This window comes from Juglans regia, chromosome 2 (assembly GCF_001411555.2).
Source record: "Juglans regia cultivar Chandler chromosome 2, Walnut 2.0, whole genome shotgun sequence".
Lineage (NCBI taxonomy): Eukaryota > Viridiplantae > Streptophyta > Magnoliopsida > Fagales > Juglandaceae > Juglans > Juglans regia.
Window position 1 is genome coordinate 19,302,601 of NC_049902.1, and position 14,247 is coordinate 19,316,847.

Consider the following 14,247-nt stretch of genomic DNA (forward strand, 5'->3'; position numbering starts at 1 on the left):
AGGAGCATCATATGTATTGTATCCCATGTGCAATATATCTGTCTGTCATGCATGCATGCAGTTGACATATATCAATCAAATCCGACAATGGATAGCTGTCAATTAGAAACTGATCATAGTATCTCGAGAAATTTGAGCACTGTATGCTAGTCTAACATACAGACATGCACCCACCATAGCTGGCCGGGGCGGTGGAGTCAATGTTAGTTTATATTTACCTGTTTTTTAAAGAATATTATAGTAATATTCCATATTAGAATATCATGTATTTAAGTATTGATTATATTTTCTTTATAAAAATTTTATATATAGTCATTTTTCTGTACTCTTTGTATATTTTACTAATGTGACTGACTGCATAACTTTTTTTTAATAGAAGCGGGTTGCTTACTCCATGCGAGTGTCCAGAAATGACAGAAAATGCAAACAGAGAGAGAGAGAGAGGAGGTATTACCTGATCACTAATGACATGGTGGGATAAAGAGACGTGATGGTAATCAAAGATAGCCTATTCAAATAACCTATCCATATAATGGTAAGATTTGTAACTAGAAAGAATTGTAGAAAGTAATGAGATATGTACAAAACTATATATTAATCTTGTTGGAGCTTGGATTCTTCTATTCTAAATAGGTCTAGCTCTAGCTCTAGCTCTAGCTCTAGCTCTGTTTAAGGACTAACAAGGTTGCCAAAATATCAATGTCATTATTCCCCAGCATGGGCCGTGCATTATAGAGAGAAACTTGTCTCAATTCTCCTTCCTTGTGTCATGGGAATAGAGAGAAATGAGAGAAAACATTAACTTATATACGTGTGGTTGAATGTTAGAAAACATCCGCCCGCTTGTCCTGAAGGCTCTCCGGCCGGGGAGGAGCTTGCTATCGTAATCTTTTCTCGTGTTGTATGTGGAAAAAAGAGTGACGAACCCTTTTACATTCTCTCAAATCTTTGTTATTCTCTTGTATTTAGGTTTATCAGTTGTTATTAACCAACAAAAATATAGTAACTAGATCATAGACTAGCTACAATTATAAATCAATAGTGATAAAAGGTTTATGGCTAATAGGAATTGTGAGATATTATAAGATAAGCCAAGAGAGAAACTTTTCGGGTCTCCCTAATTAATTAGGCATCCATGCATGCATAGAGAGAGAAAAGCTGAAGAAATGGTTCTTCAAGTCTTTCATCCTCATGTTCCATGCATTTTGAGGAAGAAGAGGAGAGCTCACTTCCTCTTGGCTTTAAATTTATGCAATGAGTAGTAGGCCTGCAAACCGATCCGCCCAAGAAAGATTTGGGCCCGACCCGAAGAGTAGCATGGTCCATCGTAACCCGACCCGACCAGCAAATTTTGGGTCGGGTTGAAGCCCGTTCTGCAGAAAATATCGAGTCGTCGAACAACTTCAGCATTATTTATGCCAGCGATATAAACGATTAAAATGAAAAACCAAACCAAACCAAAAGAAAACGAAAAGCATTCGATCCTTCATTCATAATTAAGTGGGTCGAATGAGAAAGCATGCAAATTTAAGGTTGGTGTGAATGACTGTAGCCCCATTGATTGGACAATAAATATTTGCTTGTGTCGCATACATTTGATTTTCTCTCATTGGCTGTAGGCTGGTGATTCTGCTCCCGAGGAACTTGCAACTGCAACCCAGGTCCAAGGCTCATACATGCCCATAGTATGTGAGAAGCCATCTGTTGAACTTGTGAAGATTACTGAAGAGATGAAATCATTTAAGGCATATGACAAACTCCGTATTGAGAGGACGAACATGCGACATGTCGGTGCAAGAATGAAGAGAGCTGCAGAGGCTGAAAAGGAGCTGGAGGAATGGTAGATCGGGCTTGGAATAGAGACTTCTGAATTGAAAGACCAAAATAGAATGCAACAGCACAACCGGAAAGAGAAGCAGCAAAAGAAGGGGTCCAGAAAAATATTTTCCCGAGAAACAAACGAGAAAACGTGTTAAAGAGAGGTGCTTTGGCAAACAAAGTGTAGGAAAGTGAGGCATGATCCGCTACTTATAGACTAGAGAGGGCGCATAGTATCTACAAATCTACGAAGTCGATTCTCTCTTTCTCCGGGAGCAGCAAGCTCGACTCTTGTGCAGATCTACGGAGCACTGCAGATCTACGGAGCAACACGATGCCACGTCATGATATTTACAACAACACGATGCTGGAGCACTGGCGCTCCTCCGTCGCCTTCGTGCTGATCGCGAGGCGTCTCTGTCACAGCTTCACAAACGTCTCTTGTGCAGGCCGATGTTGGGCTTAATAAACCCGGTAATGGGTTTGATCCGCTGAACCCGATTTTAGTCGGGCCTTTCGGATTGGTTGGGCTAGACCCTTTTATGCACAGGCCTGAGTAGGGTAGAAGGAATTTTCGGTCTTCTAAAGTAAGAACTTCATAGATTTTGGGGTTGAAATCTTGTTCTTAAGCAATATTAAGGTAAAAGATTCAATCTTTATGTTCTATGCTTGATCACAAGTAAAATTTAAAAAGATCATATCTTATTAATTCTACTGCATTTGGGTTTTGATATAATCCAATTTTTTATAGTCCATTCTAACCTACATTATCCTTACCCTCAAGACTCAGTACACCTGTCATTGGTTGACTTGGGACAAGCCTATGGATCATGTTAGGTAGTGCTTGCAGCTGCCCCCCACCCTCTAAAGACCCTCCTAAGTGCCTTCACAGCAGATATATATATATATATAGGGTAATGATACCTACACATTTCATCAATATAGTGACGCCCAAGTAGATAGAAGAACTAGGCATGCAATGGTGGCTGCCCCTCAAGGCTCAAACCCACTCGCTAAATCTGCGCACCCCGCAAAGATGATTGACAGAGTGTCGGCACTTGCCTAAGGCGATGAAGAGAAAATCCCTCCTCCCCAGCAAAGTCTTAAGTTTTACACAAAGGTGGATAGGGACGTATACTATAAAAGTTTGCACATCTTTCGCCTGCTCGCCTGTATTGCATGTAAATATTAATAGAAGAGCTCTCCCACTTCTAAAATCCTCTTTTATTCTAGTCTACTAGATCCTTCGTTCACATCACTTCCTTCAATTCAAATATACATTACTAAGGTTGTGTTTGGATGTTGAAATGAGTTGAGTTGAGTTGAATTGAGTTGAGATGATAAAATATTGTTAGAATATTATTTTTTAATATTATTATTATTTTAGAATTTGAAAAAGTTAAATTATTTATTATATTTTGTGTTGGAATTTGAAAAAATTGTAATGATGAATTGAGATAAGTTGAGAGGAGTTCATCAACCAAACGAAGCCTTAAAACTCCTCCATATTTGGTTTTGCACACGTGTAAATATAAATTATTATGTTGGCATCCCAAAGTAGTTGAATTTTAAACATGGCCACCCGATTCTATCATCCCATCCAGATACTCCCGGGTCTCTCTCTAAAAAGCTTTTTTTAAACATAGTTATGGAATTTTAAGAAAAATAGGGAGTTAAAACATCTTTCATGAGCAATCAACTACGATGCTAAGAAAGGTAGCTCAAGTCAAAGGAAGACTAAAGGGAGAACATTGTAAAGACGTTCTCGTAGTGGGATTTTCGGGTAGAGGATTAGTTTTACAGAAAACAAGGGGCTAGGGTTGGGGAGGTGTGTTACATTTCAATTCGGGTTTGGTGTATTTTGAGTAGATTTCATGGGCTTTTTGGGTCATTAGGAGTTCTCTAGTATGGGCTAGGTGTTTTCTTGTATACGTCCAGTGTACTTGGTTACTTTTATCGATATATATAATATTTTTACTTATAAAAAAAAAAAAAAATATCATGGTCATGGTTTGTTTAGCGGCCACAGTCTCAGCAGTCAGTCGGTACCATACTGTCTATAGGGTAAAGACTAAACACAGAGTCTTAATAGTATCTATAAAATTGCGAAAGCATAGAGCCAGATATGCACCTGATTGGTTCATGTAGCAAAGTTCAGACGCAACTCAGACAGTGAAGACACATCTAATTTGATGAAATTTCCATAAGTCACATTAAAGGGCTCATATGCTAAAGGTACAATCACATATAAACACGTATGTGCATTCCATTAGTTATTTTCTCAAAGCAGCATCATGTTGGGCAATCAGCTGGATCAGTGAGCTTCGACAGTAGAAACAGGGAACCAGAGGAGAGGAGGACAGAAGCTGAGAAGCAAAGCAAATCTACCGGAGACTGTATAACTGCCTTTTTACTCTTGTCAAACAACCCAATTAGAAGCAGCATCACTATAACATGGCCAAGCTTGGTTTTTAGCTCATTGACGGTTTTGATATTTAACCATTTAGGTCGTTCCTGGAAATGGAAAGAAATGGAAGGTCGATCATAAATAAGTATTGTCACAAGTTCAAATATGGTACCTTCATTTATTTGCATACTTCCAGCTAATTTTAGTTCACATGTAACACTAGTAAGTCTGGCATTGAAAAGCAGAAAAGACAGGTAAGTACAGGTTTTTTCATGAATTAAATGCATTTCACATGTTACAAGACTCGATTCAACTAAAAGAAATGACAAAATCAATTTTAATGTCCAAATACAGAAACCATTAATATCAGTTTTCCCAATGCTTTTACTACCTAAAGCAGTCAGGTTTTCTAGAATGAACAATTAATTGTTCTAAAGCATCAATCAGTCAAGGTTGGCTTATGGCCCACTCACTTGGGCTAACAGGCATTGCAGTTGCTCAATCGCTGAAAAAATTTGAACTGACCTTTAGAGTGAATAAGCCAAAGAGGTTAGATTGGTATGGAAGTTTTTCCTTCAATCGTGATTTGGCAGTGTCAAGATTGCTGACAAAGAGCTCATAAAGACCCATTCCAAAAACCAGCATCACAGTTCCCAAAAGATAGACATCTACAAGTGCAATGTAGTAGTAATTAGTTATGTGAGCAGACTAACAGAGAACAAGGGCAAATGGCCAATCACGAGGGGATTTATGGGGATCAAGTCCCCATACCCCAAACCTTGCTTGTCCCAAAAAAGAAAAAAAAGAAAAACAGAATAGCTTCTGTAGTGTGGGCAGTATGTAAGGTAAACAATACTTCAAATTTTAGCATAACCTGCACCATACCTCCAAGTCCCAGTGGAAGGTCAGTAATTTTACAAGTTCCATCTATTTAACACCCTAAGCTTCTCTTTCAAGAAACCAAAAAAGAAATCCACGAAGTTACAAGCTGTAGCAAACTTCTAATGTTAAACTACAGCTAAGAAAGGTCAGAAAAAACAGAACCTGACAAAACCTTTCTTTATTCTACAATTCAATCAAGATTAAAACTCTCCAAGAAAACATGCATAATTAGCTTTTCACATAACCTTTTCCGCAGAGCAGAAAAAAGTCCTATAGGAATCCTATATAACACGATCTAGAATGACACTGACTAGATGCATGCCAAAAGCCACTTCACTCACCTTCAAACACTACCTTCTATTGACTTCGAAAAAATTGTCTCATCATAAGCTTTTGCAAGATTAATTGTAAAAGACATTAGAAGTCTCACATCTAAGTATTCAAGAATTTATTCCTATCAATTGCATATTAGCCCCCTATTGTCAACATTGGCATTATTGCTATACGAGAGGCAGCCACCCAAAAGTTCACTGACATTAAAATACCACTTCATAATATTGCCACAAAAGCCACCTCCCAACCTGACTAGCATGGCTGATCATCATTATCAGTTTTCTCTCTTTCAGGCAACATGATTTAATGAGCCCATAAGTCTGAATGCTTGATATTGACCAGGCAATCATTGTTGGGAGTTCGAAGGACAGCCGTCACATCAACCACCCTTTTTTTCCCAAAGCACATCTTTATGAAAATAGAACTTCTCCTCCCAAACAATGTGGGGGATCCCATACACCACCTATACTCATCAGTCAAATATAGGGTAATACAATCTCCCCCCTTAAAGTCCCAACATTCTCGTTGGGCCATTCCATCAAAAGTGGCACGGTTCAAGATCCACACTTCCGGTTAGAATTTGCTTTGATAAAATTAGTAATGCCCCAAGGGAAGACCCAAGCCATATCTGGAACATACTCCAAAAGGACTAGTTATAAAGAGCAAGAACGTCTCTCCTCCAAGTAATGTGGGATTCTATACATCACCTACACTCATCAGTCTGAATGGGATATCACAAGAACTCTTCAATATAAAATGGAGGGGAAACACCCCCACACTTGGGGTAAAAATATCAGGCATAGAGAATACAATTCATTGGTAAAAATTCTGTGTTCTTGCTCGTGTAGTCTCCAATCCTCCATGGGATCCGTCACACAAAGACAGTAATGACTTTTGCAAAAATGAATATTTATTTCATTGGAACTCAGTACGTGCTTGAATATTTGCAAGTAAGCACCACAAATAATTCAGTATAGTCAAAATTTCATTAATTCTCCAATCAATCATGTGTTCACAAAACCAAAGACTGCAATAACTCTGTCCTATTAATGAATATGCATGTCCTTGTTCATTAATTCTCCAATCAACAACTTGTATCGATGTCCTTGTTAAGTCCTCTAGGGGTCTCCCATCATGATGAATCTGTAAAGTAACGAAGAAGAATTGCCTATAGTTCAAGTTCTCTCTCTCTCTCTCTGTGTGAGGATTGAGTATGATGTCTTATGAGAATTCATCTGTCAGTGAGAAGAGTGAGGATTTGGTTGTTTTATTAGATTAGATTTGGAAGCCAGTGAAGGGAGTTGAAGATAGTTTTGATGTCGATTTTGGCATGACTTCTGGTATGGAGATGAGGCTTTGAAGATTGCTTTCCCTTCTCTTTTTAGAATTGCCTCGAAAAAAGATGCTTCTGTGGTGGATTATATGGACAATACTACTGGTCTTATTCAATGGTCAGTTAGCTTTATTAGGGATGTCCAGGATTGGGAAGTGGGGGACATTACTGATTTTTACAATTTGCTTTATGCTTTCAAAATAAAGTCTGGAGGGGATGATAGATTACTTTGGAAACAACTTGGTAATAAGAGATTCACGGTTAGATCTTTGTATAAGTTCTTGGCGTCTCATTCTTCTACTGATTTTTTTCCTTGGAAAAATATTTGGAGATGCAAAGTGCCTCTCAAGGTGGCCTTCTTCGTTTGGTTGGCTTCTCATGGGAAAATTCTTACTATCGATAAATTGAGAAAGCAAGGTATCATTGTAATGGACTGGTGCTTCATGTGCAAAAGGGGTGGCGAATCGGTGGATCACCTTCTTCTCCATTGTGATGTGTCGAAGGCTTTGTGGGATAAGGTTGTTGCTAAGCTTGGTATTGCTTGGGTGATGCCTAAGAGGGTGATGACTCTCCTGGCCTGTTGGAAGGGGATTCAAGGCAATCGTCAAATGGTGGTCGTTTGGAAGATGGTACCTCTTTGTCTTATGTGGTGTATTTGAAATGAGAGGAATGAGCGCTGTTTTGACAATAGAGAACGATCGGTGGGAGGGACTAAAGACTTCTTTTATCATACTTTGTTGCCTTGGGCTTCGATTATTGTGATGGATGGGGCTAGTCTAAATGACTTTTGTGCTGTTTTTGAGCTTTAGTTTGTAATTAGGCGTTTTCCTCTTGCATATTTCCTGTGTACTTGGGTTATGCCTAATTACGTGGTTCAATCAAATTTTTATTTATCAAAAAAAAAAAAATCTCCATCAACTATCTGTTTTGTAACACCAAAGGCAGCAATAACCCTGTCCCATTAATCGATATGCATACACCAGAAGTCCTTGATTTGAGGTACATTTGCTTGTAAGCACCACTAGTCTATGGCTACATTTAATTGAAAATGTTTTCGAATGATTTATTGTTTTACAGGAGATGACTGGAAAATATAAACATTAAAAAAGAAAAAGAGAGGAGATGAATACCATGTCAGTTCAAACTACCTCTATGTGACAAACCTGGGCTGCTTTATTCTTCTCAGGATGTTCATCCATAGTTTTAATTGGTAAGTTAGGCATACACCAAGGAGGTATTGAAATTGCAACTTTACTCCCATCATGTCTAATTGGGTGAAGAGAAACCACTTGAGCTCAAACTTATTGACCTCTAGGAATGTCTGCCCAAATTATAAACAAGGAAGAGTTTTTTCCCAGGATTCTTCATTAAAAGCACCACTTCATGTTTTATCCTCAAACTAGTAGTAGAAAATGATAGAGGTCTCAAGCCCCATTTTATGTCTCCCTAATAAGAGATTCCCTATAGACATTGCTCCATTTGGGATCAAATGTATGCATCTTCTTTACTTTAATATCCAAGGATCACATATTGAGCAGTACTCAGTGGCAAATTATCGACCATATTCCATTACAGTGCATGATGCTAATCTGTCAAAAGACATTAGTTCTACAGTAAAGAAAATAAGTAGCACTTGGCAACCGTTCGCAACAACCTTACACATAAAATTTGTTTCAACTCTTATGTAAACACTTTTTCCCAGTGAGGGGAACAGGGCAGAATGGGTGGATCCCCGGAATCCTTAGGGGATGGTCATCACCCTTGGGTGAATGGAGACCGCCATAGGCCTCATAAGCATGGTGTAGGGGATTCCTCGAACCCAGTGTACGATCGAAGGGGAATCTATCTCCACTGCACTTTTTCTTTTTTTATTCTATTATGATTTTTCAAGGATAAATGCAAATGATTTTAGAAAGATCAAACACAATGACATACCAATCACTATGCCATGCTGCTAATTTTCCAGTATGATTAGGTTATATAATCGTATCTGTAAAATAACAAATTTTAGTCTCATTTTCTTTGACACAACAAAGTTAAGTGTTCTCATAATGAGTGAGAGCTGCATATGTGTCATCTAGAATGAAATTAACCATAAGATGCACTTTTCAAGATAAAACAAAGCAAGCACTCTACATCTTAGGGAAGAAACATGAATATCACAATAGTTCAACAACACTCACCTATAGCCTCAACCAGCAACATAATCACTTTTCCCCGATTTACAGAGTACTCCAAATACGATGATAGAACATGGGTGCAGCCCTGCATGTCAACAGTGTAACTCGATGGATTAAGGAGACTTGTCAGGTAACAGGTCATCAACACAAAACCATTAAATCAGCTAAAATTAACCAGCCCATATTATCTATGGTGCATGTGGGAGCACTAAATAGAATAGAAGCAAACATAACCTATAATATTCAAAAGGTAAATATTTGAAAAAAAATCTGACAAGGTTCATGTCAAAGACTAAAAGCTGCTGAACTAAAATAACAGCTCTAGATATCCATAAATATTATCATCAAACTGCATTTGTCCTACCAAAAAATGCATTATGCTACCAATAACAAGATCATGCACATCTTCTTTTGAGGAAAAAAGAGATAAAAAAGAAAATAGTGAATTTAGAACCTTCCTACACAAAACCCTCTTCTACATCAATGGGCTTGAACCCTAAACTTCATCTGGATTAACTAGTTAATCCCTCTTGATATGATTGAGCATTATTCATGAGATCGTTTGCACTAATATATCCATCTTTTAAGAGGGAAGAGAGAAAAAAATAAAGTTGTTTTATCCTTTAACAATAATATTAACCACATTTTCTTTAAAGAATAGAAACTTTCATATACCAGCCTCCTCAAGGTGGGAGAAACACCATTTACTGAAAACTAACTCAAAAGATAAAACGTAGATCTATACAAAATCATCTACTTGATAAGTATCAACAGCCAGCCTTCTCCAAAATATTAAACCTTTGATCCTATGCATGTTTTAGCATTGTAACTACACTTTATTCGTTTTTTACTTTCCAAGAAACCCTCCATGGCTAAAAACTCCAATGTTTCACAATATCATTGTACAAAACTAGTGAGCAACTCCCTACAAAACATTAGAAGAACAAAACCATATAAACTAACAAATAAATTATACAGAAAGTAAAAGTGTTAGTGCTAAGTGTCCTGATTTTTTTAAACATTGGCTTCCATGCCTTGTATAGGACGGTTATGGTAGTGAAAAACCCATCAATAAAACTTTCATTAGGTGAATTGATCCATTGGAATATGAGCTTGTGTACTCTACTAGCGATGCACTGTGCCAATTGCAGATGCAATAAGAAGTGGGCAAAAGTTAGCAAGGACATTCCACATATGCGATGTGTTGGATAAATACTCATTCTAGTGAAAATGTGCAAAAGATCCCATTTGTTTTTGGGAAAGAAGAGGGAGACCAATGAAGAAGAGTAGCTGAAGTAAAAATGAATGAGCAAAAATAGTTAGGAGGCCTAAATTACAATAGATAGGAGTTAAGGCTGACAATGTTTTACACAATTGGCAAACCCAAAATATTTAACTAGCATGCTAGGATTAAGGGTTTGACCCAATTAATCAAATCCTGTGTTTCGGCTGTGAATTCGACACGAATTCAACATGAAACTAGCGGATAAGGATTGAAAGGTCTAATGCATTTAATTAGATTCGTATGATAGGATTGACTCATATACAATCCAAAACTGATTTGACAAGACCAATATTCGACACGAAAACACGAATTGTCAGCCCTAATTGAAGTAATGAAGAAGTATTTGGAGACTGATGGATAGAATGGAACACACAAATTACAAGTGGCCATCCTTTATTTGTTGAAAATAAATTATCCAGCCAGTAATGCTGGATACAAGCCTAGGATGTGCAAGACTTGTGCAAACCCTTTGAACAAAAGTGGGATCCACAGTAAAAAATATATTTTTTATATGGGCTGCACTTTTTTCAAAGGGCCTATGCGGGGGGCTTGTACAAATCATTTTATATGAGAATACCAAACATAAAGGTCATGACTACACAAATTTGAGATGGAACCTTATTCTTATGAAAGTAGTGATGAGTAGTTGCAAACTTAACACATTTACATGCTTATATACACCACAAATCAAACTGGGACAATTTTAATAAGTTGTTTTTTTAAAAAATGTTTTGATAAGGGTTTTTTTTTTTTTTTTAACTTGTTAATCGGCAAGACTGCAAAGCTAAAACAATTTTAAAACATGGGTTCTCAAAATTATCTTGACCAAGCCAATTTGATCACATCAAAAGCCTCGTGAATCCCTCACAAGAAGAAAATAAAACATCTTAGATATGAAATAACCAAAACGAATAAACAAATCATACCTTGATAAAACACAAAATTGATCCGACCAAAGAGCCCAATACTCCCAAAAGCGTCATGAAACGACATCGATATATAGCCTACATACATTTCAATGAAGAAAGTAATATCTAAATCAGCAAACCATGTTTAGTTGTAAAGAACTTAGATCAATTCTATAGTATAAAGTTCTACCCTCTCGATGCCCTCCTCTATGGCTTCCACCTTCCCAGGCGTATTCCGAAACATGCTGGAGTGGGATCCGATATCCGATTCGATCACGGGAGATGAAGAGTGTCCGGAGCTGGTGGTCATGGTCACTGCAAATCTGGCATTACGTGGCCTGAACACGGAGAACCTTTTCACAGTTAGATTGAAAGTGAAGTTTTGGGTGAAGACTGATGGAGTTGGCGTCGGTGGTGTTCTGACTGGTTTTGCGGTGTACGGGGAAGAGGGTCTCATGGTTGCCAGAAAGGGATCAGTTTCTGCATGGAAAACAAGTGAACTTGGTTCAGCCTACAGGAAAATGGAATGAGTCGGTGTCGGAGACACGCGGCGACAGTGTGCATTTGTTCATTGGCAATGAAACTTGGGCCACAAAATGCAGCTCTTCACTGGAGCACGCAAGATAACAAGAAGGCAGCATCCTGCAGTCTGTAATGACACACGTACGTACACCATATGCTTGTCCCATTTTTTGTTTTTGTGTTTTTTTGTTTTTCATATGGGAATACTTTTCAGAATATCAATCAATTATTGAAAATTTTATGCACTGCACCCCTCTTTTTTTTTTAATTAGAAAGAGTGAATGTCACTTGTTTAAGAGTGACCCGTCCTTGATTTTATTAAAAAATTCTCACTTATGATGATTGAATACTGTGAAAACAAACCAACACACTTGAGACATTTCAAACTCAGATGTCAAAAAAAAAAAAATCTATAGAATTAAAAACCAATACCTGAAAGGAAATTATAAACGTAAATAAGGAAGTTTCCAATAATCTGTGCGCAACAGTCCTCTAAACATCATGCTTTCTATTTCTGCTCAAGTGAACGACCAACAATTATTATTGGCACCTTGTTTGGCAAGAAAATCAGTAACTATATTAGCTTCTCGAAAAATATGACAAATACTACAATTCAAGGCACAAAACAACACTTTAATTTCTTCTAAAAAATTCCACAAATACTAAAGATTACAACCTCCTGATCGGATCCATCCCACTATTACCGCCGAATCCAATTCCACCATAAAGTCCCTGAGTCCCATTTGTTGAGCCATTCCTTAAATTATCAAGAAGCGCACGACTCTCAACTACTGTATTCGAAACCACTCCATAATGCGTTGCAAAACCAGCCATGGTTCGGCCATTGTCATCCCGAAAAATGCCTCCTCCACCAGCCAGCCCGAGGTTGCCAAGAGAACTACCATCAATATTAAGCTTAACTCCACCCCCTCTCAGTTTCTTCCACGCAACAGCCTTGGCAATTTTCTTCCCAACCGGAACAAGAGGGCAATTTAACTCCTTAACAATTTTTAGATCTTTAAAATTCATCTATTTAAAATTTCGGTCTTTAAAGAAAATATCTATCAAAATTGCCTTAACCCGCCAAGTTACCCCTCTGCAATCAGTATTTTTTTCTTCCATCCGTGCATCACACCTTACTCTCCATAACGCCTAAGTGATTAGAATAGGAAGAAGATCACGACACAAACCTATTTGTGAAGACGCCGAAGCATGTAACCACCACACATTGAGGATCCCCTGCCAAGTTCGAGTGTGAGGTAAACGAATGCCCAATATACTAGCAAAGTAATTCTAGACTTTAGTAGCTAACTCCCCACCAGCTAAAACATGATCAGTTGTTTCTTGTTTAGGAGACACACACCAATTACACTTTGAGACCAAAGGAATCCCAAGTTTAGCAATTGTATCAACCACCGGTAAAGCCTATTTTCTTGCTCGCCAACAAACAAAGGACATTTGTTTTGGAATATACTTATGCCATAGCCATTGCACAAATGACATATATTCCCATGCGACAAGATAAGTTGCTAAGCAGATTTTGTCGAAAACACCCCGTCCGGAGTTGGCTGCCAAACCAGAATATCTTTGCCAGTTCGTATCTTCCCTGGCCAAGATATTATTTTGTCAACCATCTGCACAGGTAAAAGAGATGTTAATTTATTCATATCCCAGCCAGAAGGCGTTATAAAATCTGCAACCTGCAATCGAGAATCGCCCACCATCTCCTATGAATCAACAATAGCTCCATCACCCAGCCAATTATCAAATAGGAAATTAGCCTCCCCATTCCGAATCAAAACTCTAGAATTTTTAACCACAATAGGCATAACTAACATAATCATTTTCCAAAATATGGAACCCACGGAGTGAAATATAGATGTAGGATGCTCTCCTCTCACATATCTCGCCGTAAAAAATTTTGCCCAATATGATCTACCATCCAGCAGTTTCCAAGCGAATTTCATGAATAATGAAGTTTGCACTTCGGCAATATCTCTTATACCCAACCCGCCTTCCTCCATCGGTAAACAAATGTTCCTCCAAGCCACCCACTTCCTCTTCTTCCTTTCCCCCCCAGAGCTCCAAAGAAAGTTTGTGAAAATAGATGTTAAAGCTTTCAACACCCCCTTTGGTAAATTCATAACTGATAAATTATGGATTGACATGCTAGATAATACGTGTTTGATAAGAGTAATTTTACCTCCAAAGGATAAAATTTTACTCTTCCACCCTGCCAATCTTTTCTGCACCTTCAAAAGCAAAAGCTCAAAAAGGCGAATGGTGATCCTTCCCACATGTAACGGCACCCCTAAATACACACACGACCATTTTCCTTCCACAAAACCAGTCAATCAATGCATCTCTAATTTCCTAGTAGGCATAAACATAGAGGAGAAAAGAATAGAGGACTTTGCCGGACTCACCAATTGCCCCGACATAGATTCATATGCATGTATATTCTTCATCAATTGAGTCAGATTTCTTTTCCCCACTAGCAAAAATAAGAATATCATCAGCACAAAACAAATGAGAAATCAACGGACCTCCATTTGATTTAAACGACCTGACTTTTTCCT

The 14,247-nt window shown here is 38.0% G+C and overlaps 1 protein-coding gene across 1 annotated transcript; it reads right to left on the reverse strand.

Annotated features, from left to right (window-relative positions):
• Positions 1–3,883: 3,883 nt before the first annotated feature.
• On the reverse strand, positions 3,884–11,775 carry LOC108986526. The gene is made up of 5 exons (XM_018959170.2): positions 11,337–11,775; positions 11,165–11,242; positions 8,957–9,038; positions 4,751–4,893; positions 3,884–4,332 (listed from the first exon to the last, which is right to left on the reverse strand). Exons 1-5 carry the CDS (start codon positions 11,601–11,603, stop codon positions 4,111–4,113), a joined length of 792 nt encoding a protein of 263 aa, XP_018814715.1. The 5' UTR covers positions 11,604–11,775; the 3' UTR covers positions 3,884–4,110.
• Between the last annotated feature and the right edge of the window lie 2,472 nt (positions 11,776–14,247).